At 41.0% G+C, this 16,799-nt stretch overlaps 1 protein-coding gene across 3 annotated transcripts; it reads right to left on the reverse strand.

Moving 5' to 3' along the window:
* Positions 1 to 532: 532 nt before the first annotated feature.
* On the reverse strand, positions 533 to 16,205 carry LOC129407719 (cholesterol 24-hydroxylase-like). 3 transcript variants are annotated; one of them, XM_055149699.1, is made up of 13 exons: positions 15,741 to 16,205; positions 15,594 to 15,671; positions 11,092 to 11,173; positions 8,094 to 8,167; positions 7,931 to 8,017; positions 4,512 to 4,650; positions 3,990 to 4,100; positions 3,740 to 3,902; positions 3,042 to 3,107; positions 2,844 to 2,916; positions 2,674 to 2,758; positions 1,629 to 1,739; positions 533 to 646 (listed from the first exon to the last, which is right to left on the reverse strand). In XM_055149699.1, the coding sequence occupies exons 1-13, from the start codon at positions 15,887 to 15,889 to the stop codon at positions 554 to 556; spliced, it is 1,311 nt and encodes a 436-aa protein (XP_055005674.1). In that variant the 5' UTR covers positions 15,890 to 16,205; the 3' UTR covers positions 533 to 553. The 3 variants fall into 3 exon arrangements, with proteins under 3 accessions (XP_055005674.1, XP_055005675.1, XP_055005676.1); XM_055149700.1 differs by lacking the exon at positions 533 to 646 and adding an exon at positions 1,319 to 1,354 and having other exon boundaries at positions 15,741 to 16,203; XM_055149701.1 differs by lacking the exons at positions 533 to 646; positions 1,629 to 1,739 and adding an exon at positions 1,920 to 2,001.
* Positions 16,206 to 16,799: the final 594 nt, after the last annotated feature.

Genomic DNA, 16,799 nt, shown 5'->3' on the forward strand with positions numbered 1-16,799 from the left:
TGTGTTTTAAACGAATTATAAAAATACAAAATAGATACATTTAATGCCAAGCTCTGCAACAATCCACCAGAAAATGCATGTTTAACATAGAAATACATAATTTGCATTGCATTTGTAAATGGACAGTTCTTAAGGTGGAAATATGCACATGACTATATATAAATGGTTAAGTGGCACCATCTGCTGGACACAGTGGGAATAAACAAAAGTGAAACAACAGCACAAGAGGAAAACCTGCAGCAGTGTCTTTACATGTCTGTTATAACATGATTATTAGCATAAAAATGTTAGAAGTGCAACTTTTCTGGTGGGGGGTTCGTCACCTGCTTGTTTCTCTGCAGGTGTTCACTGCTCTGTCTGGAATGTTCCACTAACAGCTCCACCTTACATTCACTTACAGGTCATTTTATTGCTCAAAAATCCATAATAATACAAATATTTAATGCCACACTGTGAAACATTCCAGACAAAGCTATAACATCTCCATGGAGATCTAACAGGTGCTCCACGAGAAAGTTACACAATGCACCTTAAAAGGTAAGTAAGGTGTTTCTTACTTGGGAGCATCAGGATGAAATCTGTCTGGGTCAAACTTCAGTGGATCTTTGAAGAATTTCTCCAAGCGACCACAGGTGTAGCTGCTGAACTAGAGAAAGTACAGACAATAATCAAATGTGAGGAGGAACATATGTTTTCTATACAAACTACACTAAAACAAAGGCTCAAATGATCCAAATGATTCTAGTGAAGGTGTGTGGAGTTTAAAAACACAGGGGAACACTTCCTGTATTACCACATGACAACACAAGGTTTCTCTGTTTGAGACAAGAACTCAGCCTAAATCTGCAGAGGTTTAGTGTTAAACTTGTGAGAATGAAACAAAACACAACTTCAGGTCTGTTTGTGATGAGAAAACTACATTAGAACATAGATCAAAAAATCTTGTCATGGGCTCTTTAATGTCTTCAGTGGTAGTCCAATGAAGTTCATTTGGTCTTCCAATAATTTATCTTATTAAGTTCTAAGAGTTTGTTTTCAATCCTGACAGTTTGTTCTGCTCCCTGTGCTCTTCCTCAGAGTCTCGTGATGTTGCTGTGACGTGTTGCTCAGCTGATTTAAACAGGTTTTGGTGCCGCCTTGTTCCCAGTGGAGGATGGACAACAGAAAGATGGAAATGTGCTCACACGACGATGAACCGGGACAAGGGGCCTTTTTTACTCTCACACACCTGGAATACTGTCCTGAGTAAGTCGGACTGCAGATGGCGCTGTTGCCCTGCCTCCACTGGTAGGAAGATGGTGCCAAAACCTGTTTAAATCAGCTGAGCGACACGTCACAGCAACATCACGAGACTCTGAGGAAGAGTGCAGGGAGCAGAACAAACTGTCAGGGATGAAAACAAACTCTTGGTCTGAAAAATGAACCTAATAACATGACTTAAATGGTGTTTGATTTTATTTCTTTTATTGCCAAAAAATGTCAAATAACCACTTAAGTAGAACAATACTAAATGTGTCTGTGTGTACCTGATCTGACTAAAGTCCATTGTTTTGTTAATATCCTGATACCCCAAACATAAATATATATGGACACTGAAGAATAATGAAAAAAGTCTATGATTTCCTCACCATAACTGTCACTCCTGCTGGGACATTGATGCCTCCTATCACCGTGTCTTTAATCAGACCACGGGACGTCCCAGGGGCAGTGGGGTACAGTCTGAGCGTCTCTTTCAGCACCTGTGTACATATGGTGATAAATCATATTCATTTTGATTAGGGCTGGAAATTCATTTCATTTACTTTCATTTGGTCAGTGTATAACTCATTAGATTCTACATACGTTACATTCAGTCTGATGCCCATAAAACAAAACATATTCAGTCTGAAGAACTTCACAATCAAATCAAACACTAAGTCAATGAGGTGCAGGCTGAAGCTGAAGCTGAAGCTTATTGTGTCCACCCTTATCTCCAACTACAGCACGCTAATGGACATTCATCTACAAAATGAATACAACATTATTACATTTTACTACATCATGATGAAACTAAAGTGTGCAATTATTCTAATTATCACAACATTGTCTTAACTGTTGTTATTCTTTCAAATATGTTTCCATTACTATTCTCTTAAAAATGATTTGAATTGTATAAGAGTGGTAGTGAACTTTGCTTGATAAACAGTGTTCCTCAGAGTCGTTCTTACATGTGGCCTGTGGAACAATATACATTATTATATTTACTTTCTCTCTGAGGGAACATTGCCTGTAAAGAATGAGGATTTTCATCACGTTTGACTCTGTACATGAACTCAGCCGTGTACAAATCGACCACAGTATTTTAAAATATTTGATTGAATGAACAATGAACGATGCATGACTCACGATACGATATCAGGATATTACGATACATGTGATAATCAATATATTGACACTGAGATATTACTGTTTACTGTTTAAGAAACAAATACTTTTTAGCAACAGTATTTCTTTGTTAAGCCACTGCTTGTGCAAAGTTAGAAAGAGTAGTAAATATGAATATATTTATTTTAATGTGGAAAACTAGTTTCCTTCCACTAAACGAAACTAAATTATCATGCACTCAACACAAAAAAGCGTAAAGGTGCATTGCTGAACTTTTCTGTTTTTCCCTGATAATCTACTGTGTTGTACCTGTGAGAGATACGTCAGGTTTCCCAGGTCGTCGTAGCTTATTTCTCTCTTCATTCCAATGACTTCATCCACCTCTTTCTTCGCTCTGGGGAGTAATAACGATGTAATTCAAAATGTTTTGTACATGTAAATGATCTGTAGTTATTTAGTTCACGTCATGATGTCTATACTTCTCTAAAATATCCGGGTGTCGTCCCAGTTCCATGATACAAAAGGCGAGTTGATTGGCGGTGGTCTCCTGGCCTGCAATGATAATAGAACACTTAGTAATAACAGGATAATAACATGGTAATAACATGGTAATAACATGGTAATAACATGGTAATAAAGACAAACATGAGGCAACTAAGCAAAGCAAAAGCCCTCACCTGCGATAAAGAAGGTCACAAAGTTGTCCAACATAAACTCTTCATCCTCCTTGGTCATGCTTTCCTCTGAAATAGTGGAAACATGGATTCATTAAGATGCAGCAATATAAGGAGGAGTTCTTCACTCGTCCAGGACACATTTAATGGAAAGAAGAGTCCAGACGACCAGATGACCAAGAAACCTTCTCTACATTTCAACTTGAAATCAAAAATGTAGGGTTGACAAAGTTGCCTTTTGGTTGGAGGAGGAATAAATATTAACATAAATGACATATCTCAGGGCAACAGTGGTTGGTTGCTCTTGTGCATATCCTGCTCACACACTGAGCAGTTTTTCAAACTTTATTTATTTATTTATTTATTTTTATTATATCATGGGATTTTAACCAAGTAAGAAGTGCAGCATGTGCAGTTCAAAGAACACGACAAAGAGACTGTTAGATTGTGTGTTTTTTCCTGTATCCATGGAAACTGTGCAAGATGCTAGCTGAGGAGCTAGTTGAGAAGTTAGCTATGGATATTTGAGATGCTACAGGTGTTTTACACCATCTGTAGAAGCAAATGTGACAGAAGACCTTCCAGAGGAAATACTCCAAGGGACACTCCCACATTAAAAAGAAAGTAGAAGGGCTGGATTGTCAAGCAAAAGTAATATCCTTTGTTTGCAGTGGCAGTGTTTTGTTATTTGTTGTGTTCACCTTGTCCGGCTGATTTGATGATCTGTGTGAGAATGTCTTTGGGCACCTCCTCTCCGTTTTGCATGGCCGTCTTCCTCTCATTGATCCACTGAGCTCCAGTGGAACGCAGCAGATCACAGGCTTTCCTCACTTCACTAATGTACGACCAGTTCTGAGGTCTGAACTGAAGAGTGTGAGATGTTTATTAAAATATACAAATGTCAAAGTGAACACAGTAAATACATTTCACAGGAGCATGAATATCACTGACCTCGAAGGTTGCATCTCGGATATAGTGACACATTCCTTGGAGACACATCTCGATGGCTCTGGGGAACGGTGAGGAGTACCTAAGCAGGTCCAGATCAACTCCGAACGCGACCTGAGACACAAGGATGAACAAAGAGTTATAATTTACTCCTCCCCACAAGAAGAAAATTGATATATGACTGGGCTATAGTCCCCAGTGCCCCAAAAACTGGAACAAAGACTTTTTTTCCCTGTTTTTTTAAATGCCCCAACTTCATTTAGAGCAATTTTTTTCCTCTAACTATGTCAAAACATTAAAAGTAAATTCAAAATATACCTTTTTAAAAATAGCATAGACTTTGAAGCACATGAACACAATGGTTTACCCTAAAAGGTCTATATTACGCCATTTATACATGGAGATGTTGCAGGTGTTTGTATCGTTAAAAATACCTTGAAAACCATGCATTCTTACTGTAAACGAGCTAGAAAAGTTACATAGCACATCTTTAAATTTGGTTCACCTCCATCTTATACATTTTACCTTGGCGATAATGTCCAGTGCGACGCAGTTGACCAGATGGAGCATGTTGGCCACGGTTTTGTTCTCGGCCTCTTCAGAAAGCTTCTCCATCAGTTTGTCTGCTCTCTCATTAAAGGTGCTCGTCAAACCTCTCAGATATCTGCATTCAAACAGGACAATACTGAGGCCCATTTACTATTACAATCAAGATTTTATATGGAATGTTTTTATGAGTTTTTTTGTTGTTGTTGTTCTGCTTTCAGGTTGAGCCAATCACTCCTAAAGAGAAGTTATTTTGCATCTTGGAATCTGCTCCCACACCCAAGACTGTGCAGTGTGACTACAATGTAAAATTTGGAAAAAAAAACTTCCCCCATGGCAAACAAATTTGGACTTGGTACCAAAAATGTAAAAATGAAGGTTGCTTATGCAAGACTAAAGGATTACATATGTGTGCGAGCAGATTCCAAGACGCAAAATGACTTCTCTTTGGGAGTGAACGGCATGGCTCAACCTGAACAAAAATAAAAACATTAAATATAAAATCTTAATCATTTTCTATACGTTCTATAAACATTTTAGGTTATTTCAACAAGAACTGCCAAAATTACTGGCCTGCGAAATTATGTCAAATTTTTTGGGACACCTTCTATATTGTAAATGGTCAAATTTTTAAACAGTGCTTTTCCACCTTCAAGGCTCAAAGTGTTTTACATCAAGAAACCACTCACTCATTCACACACACATTTATAAACCAATGTACACAGACACCCGGGGGTGAGGTGGGGTAAGTGTCATGCCCAAGGACACAACAACAGTATTCATCTGCTTTACCAATGATGTTTATGTCGAGACCAGGATTCGAACTTTCAACCTTCAGATCAGTGGACAAAAACTCTACCAACTGAAGTACTATCACCCAGAGACTGTTTACATAAATGGTCACAGCTAATGGGTCAGTCCATATGAAATCAGCCGCCCTCCCCTAAGAGCCAGCTCAGATTTGCCTGATAAAATATTTGAAACATTTCTAAAATCACCAAATGAAAGAATCTCAAATTTTAGTTCAATCCCTTCAGTCATTCCTGAGTTATGGCCCGCTGAAATTTTGGGGCCAAGCTCACTTTTTGGAAGCCTTAATTTTTGAGAGACCATAACTTCATAAAAAATAAAGCTAGAAAGCTGAATTTTTTTATTATTGTAGATTCTTGGTCATAGATTCTGAATCTGTTGTCAAGTATAGGGTATCTTTATTAAGGGGGCGCTGTGGGCCCCCAAAATCTCAAATTTGGTTGTCGCTCAATTTTTCCTTTCAATTTTTGAGGTCCAAGATCTATTTACTCCAAGAAGATATTCACAAACTAACTGTTGAACCTGAATATATGAGAGAATGACCATTTCTGACAACAATCTCACACTTTTCTGAGCTTTCATGTGGATGGTGTAGAGTCCCAAATATGGTCACAGACCAAATGTGATCTTTTTGGCCCCTTCTTTGGACCCTCGGTTCCCCATGTGGCACAGTTAGATGTTGATAAAATTTTTACTAGAGGAACTTTGGCATATTCTGATTAGTTTAAAGTAATAAAAACATTTATTATTAACTTCTTTCATTTCAAATGGAATTTTTGAAAATTATCTCTCACAGGTCCTTTTTGGTGGAGCTTAGGGACTTTTCCACCTGCAGAAAGGTTCAATTATCTTTAATAGACTTAAACACTATTTGCTTGTTATAAGGATCTCAAAGGATTAATGACACTTTTCCAAGCAATCTCCAATCCATTCCCTTATAACAAGCAAATACTGTTTAAGTCTATTAAAGGTAATTGAACCTTTCCAGCAGGTGGAAAAGTCCCTAAGATCCACCAAAAATGACAAAATGTGAGATTTTGGGGGCCCACAGCGCCCACCTTAATACAGATACCCAACATTTGAAAACAGATTTAGAATCTATATCTATATCTATATCTATATCTTTATCTATATAATAATACAAATTTTCATCTTCCTAGTCCTATTTTTTATGAAGTTATGGTCTCTCAAACATGCTCATAAATTAAGGTTTCTGAAAAAGTGAGCATGGCCCCAAAATTTCAATGGGCCCTAACTCAGGAACGACTCAAGGGATTGAGCTACAATTTGAGATTCTTTCATTTGGTTATTTTAGAAATTTTTTGAATTTTTTTCAGCCAAATCTGAGATGGCTCATAGGGGAGATTCCTTGAAAATGGCTGATTTCATATGGACTGACCCTAATCCGCTATCCATCTACTGTCTTTTTCGGACTATAAGTGGCTCCAGAGTACAAGTCGCACCAGCCAAAAAATACATAATGAAGAAGAAAAAAACATACAAGAGTTGCAATTTTTGGGGGAAATTTAGTTTATAAAATTAGGGACCAAGAACCGACATTTCATCTTGAAAGGCAAGTTATAGAAATAATAACAATAGCATAAAGAACAACAGGCTGAATATGCGTCAATGTGTTAATGTAACATATCAACAATTATTCAGATAACTATAGCATAAACAACAGAACATAAGTTTACCAAACTCTCCATCTCACTCCAAATCACTAAATCCACTGAATCCATTGAATTTTTCATCCTCGCTGTCACTTCTGAGCAACTCCGCGCAACTTCCGTTATCACAGGAGTCCATGTGTGTCATCCAATGACTTCCATGGAAGTTGCATGGTGCATCCGCAGTGAAGCTGTGTTCTCCATCCCTGCTTTCTGCCAGTCCCTCACAAGTTTCTCGCTCACTCCAAACTTTCTTTCTGCTGCTCAATTACCATTTCTGCTGCATATTTCACTTATTTTCAAAGAGCCATGATTTCACTACTTGCAGCAGGACAGTGGCTTTTTCTTCAGGAGACATGCACAGAAAACTGATCCACAAGCCTAGAGCACCTTCTCACAGCTGTCATTCTGAAAATCTTAATATATAAGTTGCACCAGAGTATAAGTAGCAGGAAACACCCAAACCATGACAAAAGTGCGACTTATAGGCCGAAAAAAAATGGTAAATAGGAAGTGAGCATGGGGACGCTTCCAGCTCCATCCACTCTGGCTCCAACTGACTTTATATTGAAAAACTCTGTAACTGCTGCATGAGCCACTTCATTTTGGCCTTATAGTGTTCATATTCTCCTCAGAAGAGCGGGACCCGGCCACGGATAAAGCGGAAGAAAATGGAGGAATGGATGTTTGTATTAACCCACTCTACATGAGCCTAGCGTTTTTATTTCGACTCATATAACTGCTCGCCTGGTGAGCTTCATTGGACTGGACCGAGTGCCATGGGTGATGTCACACTTCCTCAGTCCACTTCTATATACAGTCTATGGTGTCACCCCATGTTCTTCGCAGTATAAAAATAATAATGAATAATATAAGTAATCATTGTAATAAATACAAGTATGTGCAGTTGTGGCTCACAGGCTGCTGAAGGCGGGGTCCATGATGCGTCTCTGTTTGTACCACTGCTCGTGGTCTCGCGCTGTCAAAAGACCATTCCCCAAAAACCTAAACAAAAGTAGAAAGGATATGAAGCAAAATAAAGAAAATACAGATTGAAAAATGACTCTGTTTTGACTTTTACCTTTGACCAAAAAGTTTGGACACACGCTTGAAGAAGAATTTATCTTTGGGGTATTCTGGGGACATGAGAATCTCCTGAAATGATGTCAGAGGAAAGAAAAAGGATTTAAATTAGAATTGTATCAACCAGGAAACTAAGCCTAGACTACACTTTATCTGGGGTTGGGTCGCGGGGGACATTAGTCTGAGCAGGGACTCCCAGACTTCCTTCACCCCGGACACTTCCTCCAGCTCCTCCGGGGGACCCCAAGGCCATCCAAGAGACATAGTCCCTCCAATGAGTCCTGGGTCATCCCCAGGGCCTCCTCCCAGTGGGACATAAACACGATCCGCCTGTCAATCTCACGCTCCATCCTCCCCTCACTTGTGAACAAGACCCCGAGAAAGATCTCCACTTGAGGCAGGGACCCTCCATCCACCCGGAGACGGCAGGCCACCTTTTTCCTGTCAAGAACCGTGGCCTCTGATCTTCATCCCAGCCACTTCACACTAGGGGTGGCAAGGTTCATGGAAAAAAACAAAAAAAAAACATTCGGTTCACTTGTCACGGTTCGGGATGTGTGCGTACCGCATGGTTTCCACAGTTCCTGGCTTGCGCATTGTAGCCTCGTGCCTGTGTGTGACCTGTTTCGCTTTGACGCAAAAGAAGAGGTGTGGAGGGTGAAAGCTGCACATCACATGTAGAAATGGCAAATAGAGAGAAGAGGGCCGCCGGAGATGGAGGATGCACCCGTGTCTTTACCTCACAAAACCACAGCTACGCATCAACGCAAAGGCAGCTCCACCGGCAGCTGCAACAGGATGTGCACGTGCAGCTCTGGCTCTGTATTTGTCAATGGAAAAGACGATCAAACTTGACTGGGCGCGTTTAGCCATGCAGTGGAGCCAGGATCTAATGCTCATGCGCATTTCGCCCTATGCAAATGTAAAAACTGCAGCTTTTGGACGCATAACTTTTAGAATGCATGGAAAGTGAATGAGGGCTGTACGTGCTAGACGTGTGTATGGAACAACGCTTCCTGCACTCATGGATTTCAGAAAATAGGATCCATCCTATTTTTTGATGCTCTACGCGAGTGGAGGCGCATATCCCCATCAAAATACACAGAGAACATGAATCTTTAGTTGTATTTGTGCGTTTACCCTCAGCACAACGTGTTCCTGGGGCAGATCTGTGTCATGTGAAAGAGCCCAGGTCCAGAAATACTGTTAATTAGTGTTTTAAAATTAACTTTTGAAATCCTCTCGTTTGCTGTGGTGAGCCTGTACAGAAGGTAAATACAAGTCTGTTCAGCTGTTAGTTTCACTGTGGACCTGATACAAGCGGCTAAAAGCGCCTCTGTCAAGTTTGATCGTCTTTCCTACTGAGAAACACGGAGCCAGTGCTGCGTGTGTACATCCTGCTGCAGCTGCCAGTGGAGCTGCCTTCGTGTTGACACGTGGCTGTGGTTTCGCAAAGTTACGTGCGTAAACGCTGATGCATGCGGTGGAGCCGTGCAGCCAAGAGCGCAATCTCACTAAACCAAGTATCCCGACTCCTGAGGAGGGTTAGGAAGGTGGTAACATTTTTTCACTGAAGCTCATCAGCTGCATGTCCATTAATAATGCGCTTAAAGTCAAGTCAAATTCAGTTTGAGCATGATTACATTATTAACTATAACTTTATACAATTTTTTGATGTTGTATCCTAAATTGTGGATAATTAAGATAACATAGCATATGCTGAAGTATATCTCTGGAGATTAAAGATTAAAAAGAAATAATGACAACAGGAACCGTACCAAACCGAAAACTGTGACCTTAAACCGCAATACAAACCGAACTATGAATTTTGTGAACCGTGCCACCCCTACTTCACACTCAGCTGCAAACCACCGTAGTGCACATTGCATGTCCTGGTTTGATGGAGCCATTAGGACAACATAATCTGCAAACAGCAGAGATGAGATCCTGTGGTCCACAAACCAGAACCCCTCCGACATCTGACTGTGCCTAGAAATTCTGTCCATAAATACAATGAATAGAACTTGTGACAAAGGGCAGCCCTGGCAGAGTCCAACATGCACCGGGAACAGGTCTGACTTACTGCTGACAATATGAACACAGCTCCTGCTCCGGTCATAAAGGACCGGACAGCCCTTAGCAAAGGACCNAGAGATGAGATCCTGTGGTCCACAAACCAGAACCCCTCCGGCATCTGACTGTGCCTAGAAATTCTGTCCATAAATACAATGAATAGAACTTGTGACAAAGGGCAGCCCTGGCAGAGTCCAACATGCACCGGGAACAGGTCTGACTTACTGCCGACAATATGAACACAGCTCCTGCTCCGGTCATACAGGGACCGACAGCCCTTAGCAAAGGACCGGGATCCCAGACTCCTGGAGCACCCCCTTCTCACAAAGCACATGTGGACTGGTTGGGCAATCTCCTATGAACCCTCGAGGACCTGATGGAGAGTATAGAGCTGCTCCAGTGTTCCACGGCTGGAATGAAAACCACATTGCTCCTCCTGGATCTGAGGTTCAACTATCGGCCGGATTCTCCTCTCTAGTACCTTGGAATAGACCTTACACCTACACCCCCCGGTCCCCTTCTTATGTAGAGGGACCAACACGTGATGTTGAAGAGGTGTGTCAGCCAAGACAGCCCCACAACATCCAGAGACTTAAGATACTCAGGATGGATCTCATCCACCCCTGCAGCCTTGCCACCGAGGAGCTTTAACCACCTCAGTGACTTCAGCCAGGGTGATGGATGAGTCCGCCTCCGAGTCTCCAGCCTCCAGCCTCTGCTTCCTCCTCAGAAGACGTGACACTGGGATTGAGGAGATCCTCAAAGTATTCCTTCCACTGTCCGACAACCTCCCCAGTCGAGGTCAACAGCTCTTCCCCCGCACTATAAACAGTGTTGGTGAAGAACTGCTTCCCCTTACTCTGACTTAGGTAACAAAACTGAGTACTTCTTTCACCACTGTGAAGATGTTGAATGAGGCTTACCTTTGTAGCCTCTGGGCAGTGCACTCCAAGCATCACATTATGTAGTATGTTGATCCTGTACACTGGTCCATATATCTCTGACCTAAAACAGGAATTTATTTACTTTACATAACATGTTACAATAAGTAAATCAATACTAGAGGAGAGTGCAGAAGGCTGAGGGGTTACACTATATTAGTAATACTATTACAGGCTAAATGTTGAAACACACCCCAAAACACATAACATCTACATAACACATGAACAGAGTGCAGTATTTTCATTTGTTAAAGGGCCAATATTACGCTCTTTTCTCATCTGTTATATTGTAGTTTCCTCATCACAAACAGACCTGGAGGTGTGTTTTGTTTCATTCACACTCATGTTTAAAACACAAACCCTGCATATTTTGGTTGAGTCTGTCTCTCAAACACTATTCCACCTTGTGATGACATGTGGCAATGCAGGAAGTGCTCCACTGTGTTTTCAACCTAAAGGTAAAATGTAGTTGTAAACATGAAAACTGCCACTGCATGACATCACAAGGTTGAACAGAGCATTTGGAGCTTTGGAGATGTAGACAGACTAATAATAAAGAGTTACTCATGTAATGTATTCTGTAACGTATGTGAATAGCGAAATCACATTTTATATTTCCCTACTGCTACCCGTAGCTACCGTTATGCAGTGATAATAAATGCAGTATAAAGATGCTGTCAGGAGTGGGATCATAGAGGGTGAAGATGGTGGCTTTGGAGGTACAGCTGCACATGGCTGCTCCTCAGCTGCTGGTGTCTCTGGTGGTTCACAGCAGTGCTCTTCCTCAGGTGTGATGTGATGTGACTGGTTGATATTTGCCCGCGATAACCCAGGACTAACCCAGGACTAAGGTGCGCCCGTGTAGACCGTTGGGTGACTGCAGGTGAAAGGACCGCTGCAGAGCTCTGTGCTGCACGGAGGTAAGTGCAGCCGTCGCCTGATAGCACTTTGCGGACACCCTGCTCTGCGTGCTCGGGGCTCTCTCTCTCTTAAGTCCAGGGGTACCCAACGTGGAGCAGGACTCTAACCTGAACTGCTACAGTGAGAGCTGGAGAGATGCAGCGGCACTTGTTCCAAAGCTAAATGTTACGTTATATTTGCGCAATAACCAAAGTACATCTACATCTGCGCAACAAGCGCATCATCTGAGAGAGTTTTCAGTGTCGCTGGAAATATTATAACTCCAGGGGATGGTGGGTGGGGGAGGGGTGCGGTATCACCGTATACAGCGATGTTGAGCCGCTATACCGCACTGCAGGAGAAATTCCCTAAGTGCAACCGCCTTATGGACAGCACAAGCTTTCTGTAAATATCCTCAAGCGGCTTGTGGTCATTAAACACTGTGACATGTTTCCCAAAGATGAAGTGGTGAAACTTAGTGCAGGCATGAACGATGGAGAGCATCTCCTTCTCAATCTGCGCATAATGCGTCTCTGCATCGGTCACTGATCTTGATTGGCATTCTTGGAGAATGCCAATCAATGGTTGTTGCGTACTAGCACAGCTCCCAGTCCAGTGCTGCTGACATCACTGTATATTTGCACTGGATTTGACACACTGTAGAACTTTAGCACAGGATGATGTGTGTAAACATGCTTGAGCTTATCAAATGCTTGCTGTTGGGCTGGCTGCCATGCAAACTCCACATCACATTTTATGAGCTGCTGCTCAGCTGCCTCAGCGGTGCATCGATCTCACTTAGGTTTGAAAGAAAGAAAGAAAGAAAAGAATAAACTTTGAAAGGTAGGTCACAATTCCTAGAAAGTGTCATAACCTTCCTTGTCTGTAGGTGGCAGCATACACCTAACAGCTTCAGTTTTAGCAGGGTCAGGTTTCAGTCAATTGCCTGTTATCAAATGTCCTACAAAAGCCATTGACGACTGCCGACACTTGTTAAAGTTCAGTTTTAGGTTGCAGATTGTGGCTCTCTCAACTTTTTCAGTATTTAGTTGGGTTCTCTCACTGTTGACACTGCGATGAGAATGTCATCCATAATGCCTGTAGCTCCGGTGATGCTCTCTAGCATTCGGTCCGTGATGCACTAAAATATCTCGGGTATAATATTACATGATATCAGAAAGCTGTTTGGTACAGTAAGTTACCTGCATAGCCATGAAAATGCAGTTTGATCACCTGAAGATTGACGGGGATGCAGCAAATTTGTATCAAGAGTTCCAAGGATTTTGGAGCTACGTTAGCTTTGTGTTCACAGGACCCCTGTCTGTGAGTCCAAGCAGAAGGTGGGTTGGAACGGCACGAAGGATTGGAGAACAAGGGAGAGAAATCTACAAAACATTGGAATGGACTGATGGTGAAAAGGATAAACAGATCGCCAGGCATCATTTCAGATAAAGGAAACAAGGTGCAACTGAAACTTTTGATCACGTTGTGAAAGATTTGAGGCTGCTGTTACTGGACTGTGAGTATGACGACTTGGATGACATGTTGATAGACGCCATAATAGCGACTGTGCGAGAAAAACGTGTCCAAGAGAGGCTGCTTGACAAAGGTGAGGAGCTGACACTGGCCAAAGCCATTGAAATCCCCCAACAGTTTGAAATGTCGCAAACGCAAATGAGAATTGTGTGAGAGGAGGATGCACAGGTCTGTGCAATGTCAAGCAAACCAAAGTTCAACACACTGAACAAAAAGGCATATAAACCCCAAGCGCAAGTGGAATCAAGGTAAATACCCAGCAAAAGGCTCCATTTGCTCCTGCTGTCATAAACTAAACCATTGGGCATCAGTTTGTCGCAGTCACTCCGTGACTGAAGTGAACATGGAGTCAACAAATGACATGAGTAAAGAGGAAATACTGAAATATTAACCTGACTACAGATGCAGTGCCAGTATCAACATTGGCAGATGATAAGTGGTTGGTCAACACTGATGTTTTGTTGCAGAAAGTGCAGTTTAGGATAGATACAGGTGCAAAGTGTAACACGCAGACTCTGAATTGTTACCAGTTGCTAGACCACACAGATGAGCTGAAAGCCTCCAAAAGAGGGCTCAGAACCTACTCCAACCACAAAATAACGCCTGTTGCAGCAGTTGACCTACTGTTAAAGAGCACAAAACGAAAGCAGAGTTTGAAATTGTGGACATTGCACAAGAGAATGTACTGAGTGGCACAACAGCAGAGGCCCTAGTCCTGATTGTGAGACTTGACTCTTGACAAGACAATAGGGTTGCGGACAATGTGAGCAGTTAAAAATACTGCCACAACTACAGGCACACCTGCTGGTCTTGAGAACTTCCCAGAGCTGGCACACACTACAGGGACACTACCAGGTAAATACACAGTAAAGATGAACCCAAAAGGAAAACCCATGGTACATCCTGTGTACCGACACCTGTCGCACTCAGAACAAAGGTCGTGGAAAAGCTAAATGAGATGGTGCAAGATGGCTAAATTGCCAAAGTTGACCAACCAACTGAATGGGTTTGTTCGATGGTCGTAGTCACAAACAAAGACAAAATCTGAATCTGCATAGATCCAAGTGACTTGAACAATGCTATGAAACGAGAGCACTATCCCATGTGCACAACAGAAGAAGTCGTGTCAACAATGCCAAATGTGAAAGTGTTTTCAGTGCTGGATGTAAAGTTAGGGTTCCTACAGATTGAATTGGATGAGTCTTTATCATTCCTGATGACATTCAACACATCTATTGGAAGTTTCAGGTGGATGAGTTTACCGTTTGGCATCAAATGCGCATCTGAGATATTTCAGCGCATCATGGACCAAATGCTAGAGGACATCACTGGAGCTATTGGCATTATGGTTGACAGTCTTATCACAGCACCCACAAGCCGAAACTGGTGAACTGTATCACACCACACGGGGCAGAATGGTGAGCGCACCTGAAAAACTGAACTTATGAACTTATTACATCCAATGCACTGCTGTAGTCAGGGGCAGGTGTAGTATAGACGCTTGAAAGGAAGTGATGTGCTAGTAACCTCTCCTTCCTACTTTAGTTGGGTTATATAAAAAAATAAAAATTAAAAAAAGTTTCACTGTTTCATTATTTCATTATTACACTGTTCTAATCTCTGAGCATAATAACAATAATATGACAGATATTTGTACTATTCTCAGTCAGTTATATTTTATTACTGACAAAGTTGGATGCAATGTATTCTGTAATGTAGGTGAATTGTGAAATCACATTTTATATGTCCCTACCGTAGCTGCCGTTATGCAGTGTAAATAAACGCAGTCTAAAGACGCGTCTCGGCTAAACTTTTAAATAGTAAAAGAATATTACAACTCAAACACATGAGTTAAACAAAACACAATTCCAGGTCTGTTTTTCGAGGAGGTAAAAACATTAAAACATGAATTAAAGTTCACAAGAGTCAACTGTGCGTAATATAGGGCTAAATGTTAGTAAAAAGAAAACTGTTCATTTCAAAGTGCGTCAGTGTTGTAATAAAACCCGCACGTTAAACTCACACTTTTACTGTTGCGTTTTTCTCACCATTCTAGAAACTTTTCCTGAACGCCTCCATCCTTTTTCATCACTTCCACCAAAATTGGAGAATGGCCCAAGAAAAAACTGCATTTAAACAAACAAAATGTGCAAGTTTAAGTACGTAAACTACTTTTTCCATAATTCATAACGTACCTGGTTCGTGGCGGTCCAGGGATGTGGTCATATTTGAGATGCTGGTATTTGATGTAAAGACAATATCCGAGAAACGCAAAGAAAAACACACACAGAGACAATGAAAGGACCCGAGGAAGCCAGTTTAACAGTGCGCTTACGATTGCCATGTTGGAAAATGACGGAAAAAGACACTTTAGTCTTTAGTTCGTGCAGGACTCACAACTTCCGCGTTATGTGTCCTGATTTGATCCCGATTTGGTCCTGGTTTGGTCCTGGTTTTGGACTAGTTTTGGTCCTGGTTTTGGACTCGTTTGTCTATGCAGATTTGATTTGGTCCCGTTCTGGTTTAGGTCTGGTCTAGCTCGGGTTTAGTTTCATGCAAGTGTCAGTTTAACCCTCACGCTCTCCGCGGGGTCACATTGACCTTAAGTTTTTTTTTTTTTTTTCTACACTCTTGGGTCTGATTGACTGAGTAAAAATGCATCTGTTATTTGAAATTGTAGGGAGATACAATAGAAGTAATAATAATTACAATGCAATTTAATATTAAAGGAAACAAAAGTTAAGTGAATAAAAAGTTGTGGTCATTTGCGGTCTGTTATAAACCACAGAAAACCTGGACAAATAAAGACGTGAAAAGTAAGACAATTACTACCCTCTTGTGGTTGCTTTGAGAATAGCACAAAGTATGAATGAACAGTGCTGGAAGAAGTGACTTAAGTAAAAGTACAGATACCAGAGCAAAGAAATACTCAAGTAAAAGTAAAAGCATCACTTGAAAAAAAAAAAAAAAAAAAAAAAACACTACACGTACCTGTTTAAAATGTACTTAACCCTTTCATGCATAGTGGTCACTACAGTAGACAGTTATTCAATAGTTGTTTTCTCCTATATAAATGAGTCTGAACGTCTTCTTTTCCAGGAGACCCATGCAGGTAAAAAAAAATAATAAATAAATAAATAAATATATATATATATATATATATATATATATATATATATATATATATATATATATATATATATATATGATATGGACATCAAGCAACAACTAATTTAACTAATCAATATAATTGT

This window comes from Boleophthalmus pectinirostris, unplaced genomic scaffold (assembly GCF_026225935.1).
Source record: "Boleophthalmus pectinirostris isolate CB_2022bp ecotype Guang Dong unplaced genomic scaffold, ASM2622593v1 HiC_scaffold_13, whole genome shotgun sequence".
In the NCBI taxonomy this organism is placed as follows: Eukaryota; Metazoa; Chordata; class Actinopteri; order Gobiiformes; family Gobiidae; genus Boleophthalmus; species Boleophthalmus pectinirostris.